The sequence below is a fragment of the Hyperoodon ampullatus genome (genome assembly GCF_949752795.1).
Source record: "Hyperoodon ampullatus genome assembly, chromosome: 2".
Lineage (NCBI taxonomy): Eukaryota > Metazoa > Chordata > Mammalia > Artiodactyla > Ziphiidae > Hyperoodon > Hyperoodon ampullatus.
The window spans coordinates 122,806,094-122,822,355 of record NC_136915.1 but is presented as its reverse complement, the minus strand read 5'-3'; the positions used below and the strand labels follow the sequence as shown (position 1 = coordinate 122,822,355).

The 16,262-nt window shown below is 47.4% G+C and overlaps 1 protein-coding gene across 1 annotated transcript in view; it reads left to right on the top strand.

Moving 5' to 3' along the window:
- Positions 1–1,980: 1,980 nt before the first annotated feature.
- Positions 1,981–16,262, top strand: part of LMX1A (LIM homeobox transcription factor 1 alpha) — a gene marked incomplete at both ends in the record, with an annotated part of 149,734 nt that continues 135,452 nt past the window's right edge. Inside the window, 2 exons of the mRNA XM_079697864.1 lie at positions 1,981–2,060; positions 4,306–4,488. Of these exons, the coding sequence (XP_079553990.1) occupies positions 1,981–2,060; positions 4,306–4,488 (263 nt within the window). The remainder of the gene's footprint in view (positions 2,061–4,305; positions 4,489–16,262) is intronic.

The window sequence follows — 16,262 nt, the reverse complement described above, 5'->3', positions numbered from 1 at the left end:
TTTTTTTTTTATTGAGCCTCCACTTGAAGCCCAGGACAGTGGTAACCTCCTGGGATACACAGGAGACCCAGTTTCTGCTCCTGCAGGGGCTAATGTTCTATCACTGGAGGCTAGGGTTAGGAGGTGTAGTGAGTTAACATTTCCCCCCAGATACTTTGCTCCCCTTAGAATGTCCCCTTAGATGACTTCCAGCGCAGTGTTACTTCGAGCTCACCTCCTGGGGGTCAGATCCCACCAAGCCGCTACCAGGAGCCTGATTCAAGCTCTGGCCTTGGATCCTAGGCATCTGCAACTGTGAACGGCTTTCGAACTGAAACGGTGAACGGGGTTTTGAGGCCAACGGAAGTTGGAAACTTGCGGGAGCCCTGGGTGACCAAGAAGGGGTTTGAATAGCTCGGAGCTGCTGGGTCCCGCAGCCACGCGCGGCAAGTAGCTTCTTGGCCTTTCCGGCGGCCCGGGTGAGGTTTGCGGTGCTTTTATCACTCGCAGTGGTTGGAGAGCGTCCAGGGAACCAGGGTGCCGGCGCCGCGGTCCAGGTGGCGTGGAGATCTCTGCGAAGGCGCAGCGGGGACTCGGGGCCGCGGGCGGCATTGGGGCCAGCGCTCCCGGAGGTAGCGATTACACGTGGAGGGGAGGAAACTTTGCGTGCCCAGGAGGTTGCAGCGGCCGAGGGGCGCACCCGGTGGTGGCCGCGAGGTTGGGCTGCTCAGCCAGGCTGGGAAGCGAGCACCACGGGCCCTCCACGGGACGCGCTCCCAGCCCCCTCCCTGCGCACCCCACCCCCTTCCCTCCGCCGCGCACGCAGCGCCGCGGCCCCTGTCAGAAGCGACCGGATCCGCCCCAGCCAAGCAGGGCCCGACTCGCACCCAGGACCGTGGGCCTCCGCCTTCCCTCTAGCCTGGGAGAAGCATCGGGCCCTCCCCTCCTCCCGAGGAGCGACGCGGGCGGGCAGGACGTCCCGAGAAGGCCGGCCGCCCGCGGCCACGTCCCGGCCCGGCCCGGGCGCGCCGAGGAGCGGAGCCAGGGGCCGGCGCTCGCTCCGGCTCCCTCCCGGGCGCGCCGGAGCCGGGGGCGGCCGCTCTGGCTGCAGCCTCGAGGGCCTACGCCTCCCCCGGCCGAAGCTTCCCGCGGCGCTCGGCAACTTCATTCGGCTCCTGCCACCGGGAGCGAGCTCACCCATCAGGTAAGGAAGACTGCCTGTTCCTAGGCTCCAGCTCGGGCGGGCGTGTTTCTGAAAGTTGATTTGAAATGCATCCAAGAGTGAGCAGGGCCAGCCGCGGCTCCTCCCCGAGGCGACTTCTTTGCTCCTGCAGACATTCCCGGCACCGGCCGACCGGCGGGAGGACCTCCCCGCGCGCCCAGCACGCCCGCTCCTGCGCGCCCCCAGCAGATCCCAGTGCCCTGAGTCCGGGAGCTGGCGGGACGCTCTCCGGGTCGCTTACTCTGCCCCTCCTCGGTCGGGGCAGGTGAGGGACGCAACGCGGCCGGTCTGGGCGCGGGCTATAGACCTCGTAGTTCCGCGTGCCTGGGCCGGGCCCCGCGAGGGAAAACACCCACTCTTTTTAATCTCCATCTTACCCCAGTAGTTGGGTTCCCGCAGAGGCGTCCCTAGGGCCCCCACTAGTATAGGTTGGGGCGGAGTCGGACTCGGGATGGGAAACCTGGGCTGGGGACCGGGTGGAGGGGGTTGGGGGGCAGGGGAAGGAGAAACGCAGTTGGGGGGCGGAGGCCTAAGTACTTAACGCGTTGACTTCGAGTGAAATCAGATCAGTCAGAGCAGTTCGCTGTGACTCGTTTCTCTCCTCCCACCCCACATTTCTCTTGGCTGGACTCTACCCTCCCAGCTCATTCTGGTCACCCTGGACACTCCCTCCGTCTTTTCCCAAGAGTGCAGCGGCTACGGGCGCCGCGTCCCAGAGAGCACAGACGCCTAAAGCGTCGTCTCCTCTCCTCTACAGGTCCTCCCGGCCCGGCCCGAACATGCTGGACGGCCTGAAGATGGAGGAGAACTTCCAAAGCGCCATTGAGACGTCGGCCTCCTTCTCCTCGCTGCTGGGTGAGTATTCAGGCCATGCGCCTGGGCGCACCGTCTTTCCGCCAGGCCCCAGCTCTGGAGCCCAGCTTGCTTGGACCCGGTCGGCAATAGGGGAGCTAGCGGCCCGCTTCATGCACTCAGTTGAGCCCACTCCCTGTCTAGCCGTCAGTTTCTGTGGGTCCTTCCTACCCTTAACCGACAAGCCACCCCAGGCCTCACGCATCGGGCACCGAACTCCCCAGAGCCGCGAGGGGCGGGCGAGATTGCTTGCAAGCGTTTGAGTGGCAAATGATTAAAAATACCCAGGACTGGGTTTTTAATCACAGAGCTGATCGACGTCTCATAAATGCCGCCGTCTTCTCCGAGGCTTAGGGACCAGCACACAAACCCCAGTCACGGAGCACCCAAGTTCGAGGCGGCTTCTCGCCTCCACCAACTCCAGCCCCAGTCTCAGCCTCAAGCACCGCGGAGAGGCTTTTCCGGGCCGGTGGGCAGAGCAGCGCGGGGATTAGCCCGCGCGGCAGGGCCCTTGCCTCGGCTTTAATTAACTGGAGCCGGATCTCGGGTCCGGCGTGTCGCCCTCCCTCCCGGGTCTCCCCAATCTCTTCGCAGTGACCACGGAGGAGCGGCGAGCCCAGGGCCTCGACTCACACGCGCGTCTAACCGAGCTGAGGCCAGGGATTCCCACCCTCCACCCCGCACCCCGACCTCGATGCTTTTCAAGTTTGGTGAATGGGTGTTTTAATTTTTTTTTAGCGGGAGGGGTTTTCGTTTTGTCAGTTAAACCTCTTGCCTCTTTCCCTAACTCGGAACCGCTAGAGCGGGGTGGAGGCGGAGGATGAGGCTGCTCGGCTAGAGAAACCAGACTGAGGGAGGAATCCTCCCCAGCTCCCCAGATGAAACGAAATCGCGTGCACCGCTTTCCCCTTTTTCAACCGCCCTTTCGGAAACTTACCGACCCAATACAGCCTCGGAAGATCCAGGGCGTCCGAGCTGGCCCAGACCTGGCGCAGGGCGCGCTCGAACTTCTGGCGTTCAGCGGGCGTCGCGGCTCGCCCGGTACTCCCTGCCCGGCCCATGTCCGCTCTCTGCGCCCGGGTCGTGGCCCTACACGCCGAGACCGGGCAGAAAGAATAGGGAATATTTTAAAGATCTCGCTACTTCTAGTCCTCCCTGCCTGAGCGCCAAGGTGACCGGCCCCGCTCCTGAGCCGGTGGCTGCGTCTCCTGAGGGGAAGGCGACCGAGTAGCAGGGAAACTGGGAAGGGTCAGGCCCTTTGGGACACCACGCGCAAAGGTATTGTTACCCGGGGGAATAGGCCTTCTTTAAATAGCTGTGAAACGTGCCGACATAGCGACAAAGGTGGCTGAGCATCCCACCACCCTCAAAAAAAAAAAAAAAAAAAAGCCCCCGCACACTCAAACTAATGGGACAAAAGTGACACAAGTGCAAGGGTTGGGACAGAGAGGAGTCCCTTTCGCGCTGAGTCGCTTTGGGTGCGGTTTCGCCCTCACGCGTGGCTGCTGAGCTCGCCTGATTCCTGGAATCCTGGCCGGACACTCCGCGGCGTCTCCGAGTCCTGCTTCTTCCTTTTTTTTCTTTTTTTTCTTCCCTCCATTTTGATGCTTCTTAATTATGAAAAAAAACCATCTGTAATTTGCGCTCCAGCCAGCAGTTTGGGGTTCATTGGTTTGAACAATACTTAGTTTGCCTAGAGCGAGAACAGTATTTTTCTGCACGCACGGGACTTTTTAGGAAGCAAAGAAAATGTAAAGTTTTCCTTCAAAAAATAGAACAGAATTGCGTTTTAGCAAAAGACAAAACCAAACAACAAAGTAGAAAATTCTTTTTGCACACTCACAGTTTTAATAATAGACAATAGAGACAAGAATAGTGAGTGATTTAGTGATTACGTGATAAACCTGGGAGCACAAATTTATTTGCAGGCCGATTTTACAGGATGTGCGCACGTTTGCACGCATACCAGGGTAGGTTTGATCATTAAAGGCCACTTATTGATTTCTACCCCCTCCCCTGGTAGAACTGAAACCTTCCCACATAGTCCCTGTTTATTAGAAATGCCATTTGGTTTGATTTTGCTCTGCTCTCCAAAACTCAGCTTGGATGTTTTGCAGGGGGCTTCCCAGGGTGGGAGGACGCGGGGGTAAATCCGTGGGTGTGGAGTGATCCATAGCTGGTCCGGGCCGGGTTTGGACGGGATGCTGGGCCGGCTCGGCTCACAGGCGGACGTCTGTTGCTGCTGTAGGCAGAGCGGTGAGCCCCAAGTCTGTCTGCGAGGGCTGTCAACGGGTCATCTCGGACAGGTTTCTGCTGCGGCTCAACGACAGCTTCTGGCATGAGCAGTGCGTGCAGTGTACCTCCTGCAAAGAGCCCCTGGAGACCACCTGCTTCTACCGGGACAAGAAGCTCTACTGCAAGTATGACTACGAGAAGTAAGTGCCCGCGCCTCGGAGCGCGTCCCACACACTGGATCAGCGGGCGAGGGAGACTTTGTCCTTCTTCACCCCCTCATATGCTTCTGGAAGGAGCAAGAGGCACCCGAGTGCCCAGATAAGCAGGTGCCCATTCACCCGCATCCTCTACGCTCCCCAGGGCGGCAGAGGACTGCGCGGGTGCACGCAACAACGGCCCAGGCCCCGCAGGAGCGCAAGGGATGGCTCCCGCTGTGGTCTGCTCGCCCAGTTTTCCCGACCTGGCCATTCCCCGAGGACACTCCTTTGTGGGTACTCCCACCCCATCAACGTTGTTTCTCCCCTCCCTGCTTCACGGGGGTGCCCTTGGGGGCGGCCAGTGGCTCACCTCTGCTCGCCGGCTCCCCCTCTACCTTACCCACCTGTCTGCGCCACCCACGCGCTTATGCGCAGAGCTGAGGTGGTCCTGATTCCATAGCTTGGGTCCCCTGTGCTCCTACCTCGCTTGGCTTTGTCCACTGGGGTCCCCAACAGATTGGGCTCAGAAACACCGCTGCTGCCCCTCTGATCTCCGCGGCAGCGCCCACCCCTTTTGCTTTTTCTCTCAGTGTATTCTCCCCAGCCCCTTCCCCGTTGTCTGCAAAACCCTCGGGCCATAAGAGCAGTTAGGCCAGGTCCTCCATCCTCCGCCTCCTCCCTAATTCCCATCTGGGTATGCGTTTCTGCCACGCCGCAGGTTCAGTTCCCTCCCGTCGACGCGAACGTTCTGGTATGTTTTGAGGAGAACTGGGAGACAGGTATTTAAGAAAGTGGACTATTTCGATTCTAGATCTCCATAGTGAGATCTAAAGACTGGATGAGGCTGGGGAGTGGGAGTTTGAAGGATTTCCTGGTTCTGGCCAGGCAGGCCCGGAGTTGCTTAGTAGAGCTAAGAGGGGGTAGGCTGGTGGGGGTGGGGGGGTGGGAGGGGCTGCCTTTCCTGGTCAAAGTAGCTCAGTAACAGGGACACTGACTTCACCGAGCTGTGCGGGGTATTGAAGCAAAGAAAAGTGGCTGAAACGGAGGCCTCTGTTTTTGTACCCGAGGACTGGATAAGTGACGGAGTGCCCTCGGGGCATGGGCAGGAGAATTCTGCATTTGTCACTGGTGAATGAAAGGGACAGCACTATATGAGGATAATCAAGGGAGGGTTAGTGTTCCTGAAAAGCAGTTCCTATCATGTTATTAAAAACACACCATGAAAGGAGGTGTCCAGGAGAAGTCTCAATATAACAAAAAGCTCTGAGAGAGAACAGAAATATCTTCTTGTCTGATTTGCCTGGGCTCTGAGGTTTACTACAGACTGACAAAGCAATCAGATCCAGTGACCACACACACAAAAAAATTCTTTCTGCTGCTCAGGCTCCTTTGCTATAGCAAGCTTGAATTTTACCCCCATGTGGATAGAGTACTGGGCATTTTGTTTTGTTTTGAAAAGATAATTTTACATCTTTCAGCACACAAAAAAATAAGTGTTTGATTTTGGATGAATTGGGCAATACAGAAATATATAAAGAAGTGAAAATGCATCACCATTACCCAAAGTGGTGATTACGGTTTCAATTTTTTAAAAAAGAAGATGTGGTTGTATCTGTTCTTGATTGTTTAGTGCTCTTGTGTCTGAGCGAAAAGTGCTGTTTTTAGGTAATTAAGCAGATTTTGTGCACACAACTTCAAGTACCACCTTTGGATAAAGCTTCTGGTTGATTGCTCTTTTTTTCTTCTTTTCCCCTGTTGCTTTTCGTCTGAAGGTTTTGGGATTGTGTAGTCCCAATCTTTATCTTTGTGCTTATAGATTACTGAAATGTCCACATCTTTCAGGCACAACACTAGCAAATTCAAAAGTATGGGAGCTTAGGAAAGGATTTGGGTGGTGAATTTCTATTGTTTGTGAAAAAAAAAATCACGAATCAAAGAAGGCTTAAGGGTCAACACAGCTGTCTGGCCAGTCAAATCTTCTTTAAGGAAGTCAGGCTGTGTCAGGAGGAGAAGAAACAGTTGTTGTAAAGTACTTAACACAACAATGTCCCCTCCATTTCAGCCTCCCAGGTTTGGAGCGGTTTGGGCTTATTAGCCCACTAGGGTCAGTTCTCCCCGCACAAAGCTATTTCTGCAAAGGGAAAATTGCAGGGATCAACTTGCCAGCTGTTGGCCAGAACCAAGCAGATTTTACAGAGTAGTGTGAGCTACATTGTTTGGAGAGGTGTTGATGCTACAGTGAGGGTTTTTAATTTTGATTTTAACATATATTTTGGAAACACAGATGGCCAAAATGGAGTTGCTTGTCTCTTTAGTTCACTGTCAGCCCTTGTCTGTGCCCAGAGCCTCCACTGTTTTTTCTGATTAATTTTATTCCGTTTTTCTCTCCTCTGTTCCCCATCCCAATCCCGTTCTTCTTTAACCAAGCAGGGCTGTAATATATTTAATAATCTTAATGGCATTCATCTGCGTGGTAGTTGCTATAAGAGAAGAAAGCGTGGTTTGTTTGTTTGTTTGTTTGTTTTAAAATTAGGCTCAAGACAAATTCCTTTATTCAACAAGCTCTTTGAGCTTCTACAGGCAAGGCACTAGGCTAGGGGATAGGAGGACACTGAGAAAAAGTCTCGGAGCCTGCCTTCAGGAGGCTTATATTATAGCCTAGCACTTTTTCCATCTATATTATCCTAACTATTGGGTATTTCTTGAAAACCTCTACTGAGACTGCAGGACTAAGTATTGAATAGAAGCTGTCTGGAATGACCAGAAATTTATCCTCCAGGAGGATGCAATTCAATTTTAGATAATAGTCATGAAACAGTCACAGAGAGCACACTTCCTCTTTAACAAATACATTTGTAAAAATAATTTTTGCTTTTTTTCTTTGGATCTTTTAAAAAATTTGAGGCCCAGCCAAGGCAAGTGGAAAGGAAATTAAGATGGAAGTTAAAATGATAGGACAATGGTGGTGGTAAATTATGGAACAGTTCATCGAAAATGAATATTCAGGCAGTGCCCTTGTCTCCAAAATTCATGGAGTTCAAATGCTATTTTTACACATCAAAATAAAAGAACATGTAGCTAATGTACAGTCTTCAGTGAAGTTCATAAACATAATATTAACAAAGTGGGCTTATCCTGTTTATGTTAGCCATTTGTATGTGCATTTCTGGCCATTGAGCACTGTTGCATTTGAATTATTAGCTGCCTATTCATGGTGTCAGGCAGCCAGTTAAAAAGTGAAAATTCTACTCTGTCAACTAGCTGTTACACCTTCTTGATGTCAAACACCGTATTTGTCTAATTTTAAAGAATTGAATTGACAGTGGCGTCTTAGACGTACAGCCATTCATTTGAAGACTTCAGGGTATTTTGTTAAATATTTGTCTCATACACTGTGACACTCTTAGGAATAATTTATCTCCTCAGCATCCAAAACAAATAAGCATTTAAGGCTGGAGTACAGAAAACTGATTTATGAATGTCCAGAAATTGAGAACTGGAGGTGACCTTTATGGTTCATGACGTGCCGTCAAAGAAAAATAACTAGTTCGGTGGGATGGTACATGCACAGAATTGATGAAGGGGCATCATGTCATGTAAAACATCAGGATGCTATAGGTGTGGGTGTTTAAACGTTGGACTCAGCTGTCTTCAGTGTTCCCGAAAGTTAGCAGACAACCAAAGTATTTTCCAGCCTGGGGAACTTCTACTTACATAACTCTTGTTCCCTATTTAACTGAGTCCTCTAGGATCTGGTTAGTTTGGAGTTTTCCCTGAATTTGTTCCAAACAAATACTGTAGTTGGACTTATACGTTGGAGAAAGAAGAGGCTGCTGAATAACAGGAATGTGGTAATACAATAGATAATTAAGCCTTCTGGAAGGGATCCCACATTTAAATCAAGTTTATATTGTTTCTTTCATGTGCCTGGCGGCTCTGTGTGTCAGGCGGGGCCCTCTCGCCTCACATATGAAGTTTATCATTACCTCTTAGATTGTTCTGGACATCCTAGGAGCAGTGTGGGATAGTACTGCTGTCATCAGGGCTGCTCTTATAACATCATAACTCCCCACATGTCAGCAAAGTGCAGGCCTTGGGAAACCTTCTCTCAGAGGGCCAGTCCATGTTTTCTCCCCTTTCTTTTGTAGCAGACCAGTTTTTCTGGAGAAAGGGACTCCAGTGAAGCAAAGTACATATCCCTCACTTAGAGCTTTCTCTGTACTTTTCTTTCGACCTGCTGATTGGCAGCCCCGAGGAGAAAATGGCCGAGGTCATGATTTCTTTTAGGATCAGTAATGAACTAATACTGCATTTTATCAAGGTAGTGTAGGCTGTATGTGTAGGGAGGAGGGTTAGTTTGGTTTTATTACTGTGACATTACTAGGAGATCAAAATTGGGCATCAGTTCCTCATAAAAGAAGCCCACAGATGAAATTACAGAGGCAGTTGTTAGATTTTTACTCTATCTTTTGTTGGCCTCACTCCTGGCATAATAAAATTTAGGAATATAAAAATCAAACACAGCTAGGTAATAAATTGATGTCTGCATTAAATTGCAGGGGGGCTTAGCTTGGGATAAGCACCGTCCATGGGCTGTGGCTGGGTTTGTGCAGGCTGACTTATCTCTTTTTTTATTTAGAGGGTGATTGGAAACACTCCTTGTTCAGAGGTGTTTTCTCTTTTTATATGTATTGGTCCGTAGGTAGGACTTTCTGAATCTCAGACTTAAAATGTTGAAATAAAATTAGAGAGCAGGAGTAGATATTAATAGTATTCTGGGGATTAGATATGAACATTGCCTTTCAGAGTAGACTTGTGGGATTCTTTTGATCCTTAACGTAAATGGAGCACATTAAAAAAGTTACTTATCCAATCCAGTTTTACATATTGTAGAGTTCTGGGATTTTGTCATCCACCTGGCTAAGGAGTTGCTTTTGCTGTTCAGATTTCAGTGACAAGAGCTTTTCTGATAGTTCATTGTTTGTCTTGCTTTTTAGTTTCATTTTTCTTATTTATAACTTTTGTGTGACCTAAAATACTGTTACTAATTTTAGAGAGCCCTCTTTATTGTTGTTTTTTAATTCTGGGAAGGTTTTTTGGAATTAATGAGTAGGTACTGTTTCTCTAATGAGAACAATTCCATTCATTAAATTCTCAGCTAATTAATTTTTATGGTCAAAGAAATTATTTGGGTCCTACTGTTCAGAAGTGAGAAAATAGACAAGGATTTAAAATACTCATTATATTGCCGGGAATTTATTAAAGCTTCTTAAATTGATATACAAAATGTCATTGTTGCTTTATATCAAGATCGAAGTAAACCATATTGAATCACGTTAATTTGATTGTTAAATATAGTTGTACAATACTGGGAAATGAACTATGGGGGAAAAAGTGCAATCACATCCACCATAGAAAGGTTTAAAAGTAATTTCCACCTTAACTATGAAATCTTAGCTTTACTTTAATGCTTTGCCATTTTTTTTTATACCTTTCTAACATGGAAGTTTAAATGCCCATATCTTCAGATGGGAGTTCTTGGTAAGCCACTTGCAGGGTGGGGTATGGAGGATTGGGGGCTGTATGGGGTGGGCAGTGCCACCCCTCAACCCACCCTGCACAGAAGCAGAAAGGGTCCTATGTGGGAGAGCCCTGTCCAGTTTCCAGCATGCCTGAGGCTTCCCCCTAGGAATGAATGCCCTGTATGTTTTTCTGAAAGTTTCTTAGCAATGTGTAGATCAGCGTTGCCAGCAGCCTTTTCAGATTCAGTTTGGGGAAGTTGGTAATTTTAGGAACAAAATGTGGAAAAGGTTCCGGAGAAAAGAGGCCCTTTTCTCCTTTGTGCCTGTTTTCTGGAACCCACAGAAAAACTTGGTACGCCTCACGATTTACATTTTCTCCTTCGTCTCCTTGACTAGTGCGATGTGGGACAGTTTAGTCAATTTATCACAATTAGAATTAGTTATGTTATCATTGACCAATGTCAGCGGCAGCTTTGTGTCTCTTTGTCGTATATTAAATGAAACCCAGCCAACTGTCTTGCTGAAATGAAGCAAACACCTTCCAAATGTCAAATTGTTATTTTAGTCAAGCACAATTATCTGTCTCTATATTTTTAACCAAGATGAAATTAATAAAATTGCTGTGGCCCTGGCATTAATTAGCAGGAGGATTAGAGCTATATCAGCTAAAAAGGAGGTGTAAACACTATAATCTTGCTGCATGTTTGTTTTCACACTACTGAAAATAAATAAAATGAGACTTAGGATAGGGATTAAGTTTCTTTTGGCATTAGACAGCAGATGCAATTGGAATGCAGCAGAAACAGTGAAGTATTAGTGAAGACATTATCAGAGGAATAAAACTGTAGCCCAACACTGGTTTCCTACCAATTTCTGGTAGACTTGGTCCCATTGCAAATAGCCCCATCTGGGCAGTTAAAAGAGGATTTTAAAAACCTACTTCCGTGCTGTACTTTTCAGTTGCGAACGAAGGCGACCAGATCATCTGTAGAGCTTGTCACCTGGCTGCCATGCTCGGGTTCGCTAGAATTTAATGGAACCCTTGCCAGATCCCCCATTATTGCACCGTAATGTCATAACAACTAAAAATACAAAATGGACTGTGCTTCTCTTAATCCTTAACTGAAGTCGCATGAAAGAGTTTGGTCTCTTCTAGCCTTTCAAGATTCCAGTTGGAGGATCCTATTTTTGGATAACAGTAAATATGTCTGGCTTTTCTGACTCTCTAGGCCTCCAGTGGCTTTCTACCCTGATAGATTTGTATTTTATCATCATTACCCTATAATGGACAAACCCTGGTAGGTATCTGGCCACTGTGGATTGGACTACCTTGTCTCATGGGCCAGTTAAACTCTCCATATTAAAAAAGATCTTTGACATCCAGCAGTGCTAGGAATGGGCCACATGCCGTATCTGACTTCACATCTAGCCCCATCCCATTCTGCTGCCTCCGCCTCGCTCCCCTATGTCCTGTGGAATTCTACTAACTTGACTCTTGCAAGCACATGCTATTACTTAACACCATCTCATCAACTGCCTCATTTCTCCCCCATGCCAAGTTTATGGACTGTTAGTCCTCTTTTAATTTTTCTCACTTGGAGGAAACAAATTCATCTTTTAGATACACAGCATAATGGTCTACCCAGTTGTGGAGCAGGGCTCAGCTACAATACCTGGTGAGGGGCGTTACGCTCAGGTTTGCATGATCCCATGACCACAGTCTTTGGGTGACCAACTGGGGCCCCTGAACATCTTTCTGAGTGTGCCTGGCACCTTCATGGATGCTGGGTTATGGTTTTCAGTGGGTCGGAGAAGTGCCTGAGTCTGATGTTGTCACCGGTAAACCAGGACGAGGAGTCATTTGGTGAGAAGCCTGGCTAGCACTCTGATAGAGTGTACTCACTCTCAACTTTTTTTTGCTGCTTCTTTGAGTGTCACACTTCTCCACGCTGGAAAGAACTATCCCTTATCTCTTGAGCACCAGGGTCTGCTGCTGCAGTGAGAAGGGATCTTTGGAGCAGCCTCCTCTCCTAGTTCCATCTGACCCCTTCAGTTACACGGTAGCCACTCCTTGACTCACAATTCTCTTGCCTGCTCCCTGTCAAGCCTCAGGAACTTTTAAAAGGATTTTTCAAAACAAAACAAAACAAAACACCCCCTCCTGAACTCCAGATTAGCCTCTTAAGCTCATTAAAGTTGCTTTAAATACCAAAATGTTGGGCTCCTGGGGACTCTCCCCCCAAACCATATTTTCATTCTTACCATTGTTGTCATCATTTGGTGTGCAGCAGATTAGGGCCAGCTCCCTCTGGGCCCATAAACAGTCCCCTCACTCTCTGTCGGAGGGTCCAAATATATCTTTGTTTGAGTACTCAACAGCCTAAACCTAGTGGAAGCGGATGCCGGCTTGGCCTGGGGCCCCCAGCTCCAGGGTAGAGAAGAGGTTGATGTCACGGGGGACAGGGTGGGGCCCGGAAAAGGGAATGGGCAGGTGAGTGCACAAAGTGTGGCTCATACAGTTTTCAGGAGTTTGGTAGTCTTTGAGCCCTCTCCTAGTCGCTGGGGAGACCCAGTAATGGGCGAGATTTAAAGGATCGTCCTTGCCCTAGAGAGTCAGCATGGCTTTGGGATCCCTTTTGACTAGGACCCAACAGAAACACTAGAGCCCAGTTTCTGTTCAGCTGCCAGGCATTGCTGGCCATCATCATACAGAGGTGGATTTTTACAGCTACACCTGCCTTTTGCCTGATGCTCTCTCTTTTATTGCAGCCTCTTTTCCAAAGGGCCTCCTTAATACATCCCACCCCGGTCTCTGTCATTTCAGGCTTCCTTCCTTAAAGCTGGCTCTTGGGGAGAGCTTTCTGGTTTTGACAGTGGAACAAATCCTTTTTAACATAACCATCGAGGGTTTCCTCCCCTGCTGCTGGCCCCCCCTCCCCGCTTCTCCTCCTGTCCCTCCTCACATTGTAGCAGGGATTCCTGTTGTGCACGTATCCCCCAGTACCACGCGCAGTGACGGATACCGTCTTCCCAGGGATAAGGGCTCAGCTCTTCAGAGACATAAGCCATGCCATGCTAGTGCCTCATGGGCGGTACCATGAAGTAGACATTGGAAATCCAAAGGGGAAGAACATCCCAGGAGAGCCTTCCCTGCGTGTCTTTGGCTGGAGTGTTGCTTGGTCTCTGCAACTATCTTTCCCCTGGGTCTCTATGCACCTGGAAGCCCCGAGTTCAACCACAGCATGGGTTTTCCAACCCCATTTTCAGAATCTCAGCTCAGCCTTGCCTTCTTACGTGTCTTATGCTCAGAAACCAATCTCATGACCTTTTAATTTTCAAATTATGCTGTGTGCAGGCTAGAGCCTGCTCTCCGCTAGCTGTCAAAATGGAGAGGATGTTATGAAATAATTCACATTGGGATGTACTGTGATATTCTTCCAAAGATACTTTTTAACTGGAAGGGTGTTCAGTCAAATTATTTTCTTTGTGTTCTGTTATTGGTTGGGTTCTTCTATTTTAAAAGTCCACGTCCATAGATGGAAGGGGTTGGACAGGTGGATATGAATGGTTTGGGCACTCCACAGCTCTCTGCATTACTGGAAAAATAATATGAAACACATGTCCTACTGTCAAGAGATATCCAAGCCACAATTTCCTCATCTATACAAAGGAATAGAATAATAACAACCTCATAGGGTTATTGTGAGGATTAAATAAGGTAATGAACTTGAAAAGCCTTTTGGTAAAATGTGGAGAACTATACAGGCTTGGGTATTATTATTGTTGGTTTTTTAATATGAGTAAAAGAATACATATTCTTAGAAGCTGTGTACAATAACACAGTCTAGTGGTTAAGAGCATAAACTCTGGAGCCAGAGTGTCTGGGACCAAATCCTTGCTCTGCTGCTTGCTAGCTGTGTTACCTTGGGTGAAGGTCATGCTTTCTCTGTGCCTGTTTCCTCTGTCTAAAATGGGGATAAGAATAGTACCAACCTCAGAAACTGCCAGTTATAACATAAACAAGTACTAGGGATGTAATGCACAATATGATAAATATAATTAACATTGCTGTTTGTTATATATGAACATTATTAAGAGAGTAAATCCTAAGAATTCTCGTCACAAGGAAAGATATTTTTTTCCTATTTATAAAAAGTTTGTATCTATATGAAATGATGGATATTCATTAAACTTACTGTGGTAATCGTTTCATGATGTATGTAAGTCAAGTCATTATGTTGTACACCTTAAACTTATGCAGTGCTATATGTTAATTATATCTCAATAAAACTAGAATAAAAAAATTGTACTAACCAACATCATAGGGTCATTTTGGGTTAATATTTTTATAGCATGCAGATCAACGATTGGCTGGCTCATAGAAAATGCCATCAAAGGATGTGTTGAAAAAAAAAGTATCTTTTTGAATTTTCAAAGAGCCTTCACAGATATTATCTTTATTGGACCTTACAACAATTTAAAAAGTTAGATAAGGAGAAGTGTTTTTTTGTTTTGTTTTGTTTTTTTCCCTTGCATTTTGTAGCCGAGAGAGAAGCTGGGATGCTATCCGAAGCCTCTGACTCCTGGTCCAATGGCCTTTCCACTAAATCACACCATCTGCTCCTTGAATTCTGGTGTTCACACCCCAGTGAGATCACAATTCTCAGTCTGTCCTATTGAACTAGCTCTTGGAAAACAAGTCCCCACCTGCTAGATACTTGAGCTTTCCGGCAGCCTTCCGACGGTCAGCTGTTTATATATTCTGTGGTTTTAAAGGAAGTTTTTTGGATTTGGGGAATGCCTGAGTGAGTGAGTGTGTGTGAGTGTGTGTGTGAAAGCTGCTAGTGTACACTCATCACTCCTGTTTATCAAACTCCTCCGCAAGCGCAAAGCTGTCCTACCCATCCCTCCTATCCCATCCCATCTGCATTGGTCTCCACTGTCCGCCAGCATCGCTGTTCTTCCACACCAGAAGAATGACACAAAGGGAGACAAGCATCCGTTTTCCTCCTCTCCAGCTCCCAGAGTTTGCTATTGGTGACTTTTGTTCTGGGAGCCTGTCTGCACATTTGGCAGCAGAACTGTTAACTATCAGATCTGGAGCCTTCTAGGCATACTTCCATTGGGACTAGCCAGCAGCTGTCCATCCATTCCTCAGATAACCCCTTTCCAAGTTTTCTTCTGAACTGTGCTGTATTTTCAAACAAGCCTCAGCCTCAGCTAGGAAAGTTCCCACTGTGCCCCCGTGTGAGGCTGATTTCCCAAACTATTCACTCCCTCTTGTTTATTACTTGGCCTGGCTGTATCGAAAAAGGGATAATGGAATCTTGGGTTTTGAGGAAATTAAGTATTCCTGTATTGTATTATTTCTCTCACCACTGCCGACACTTGGTTCTCTTAAAGGTAGGTCCAGTCAATTTTAGAGAGATGAAATGTACATTTGAATTTAATCTCTGTAAACTGACGTTTAATGAAACTAGAGATTTCAGGTAATACACCAGCAATTGGAATGCACTTTACCTAGTTGTATGTGCATTTCTCAAATTTAGAACTAAATGGAATCTTATAAACAGTTGGTTCATTAATTAAATTACTCATGCATTCCTTTAATCATCAGACTTATTAAATTCCTGTATGTGACAGATACGTAAAAATGAATAAAACAAAGCACTGATGTATTAACAGTCTAGCAGAGATTGCTTAGAGACATGAATTAAACAGAGGCTTGAAAGAAGAGTAAACTTGTTTTAAGAGAGGCATGGCCACTGGGACTGAGTACCAGCTTGTCTAAATTCCTTGGTTCCCTATTGCTATGTGCTATTCATTATCTCTATAGTGCTTATCATAATTTGAAGTACATATTTATTTGTTGGTTTACTATCTGTCTGTGTCACAAGATCATAAGCTCAGTGAGGGCAGGGACCTTCCTCTTTCTGTTTCGTTTTGTTTTTAAACTCCTGTATCTCCAGCATCTCGCATGGTTCTAGACAGATAATAAGCATTAGACATGTTGGCTGAATGGATAAATGAATCAATGAATGACTTGCTTGGGGTTGTTGAAAAGGCTTCATGGAAGAGGTGATATGTTAATTGGCTCTTGGAGCATGAATGGGAATATGAACCATTCAGGTGATGTCCAGGAGGCAGTTGTAAAAGAAGATCTAGAAACTATCCTGGACAAGAAGCTTTAGGATATGTTATCATATAAATATGAGAAGTGACCAAGGGGATCCTACACAGAGTGAGAAGAGGCCC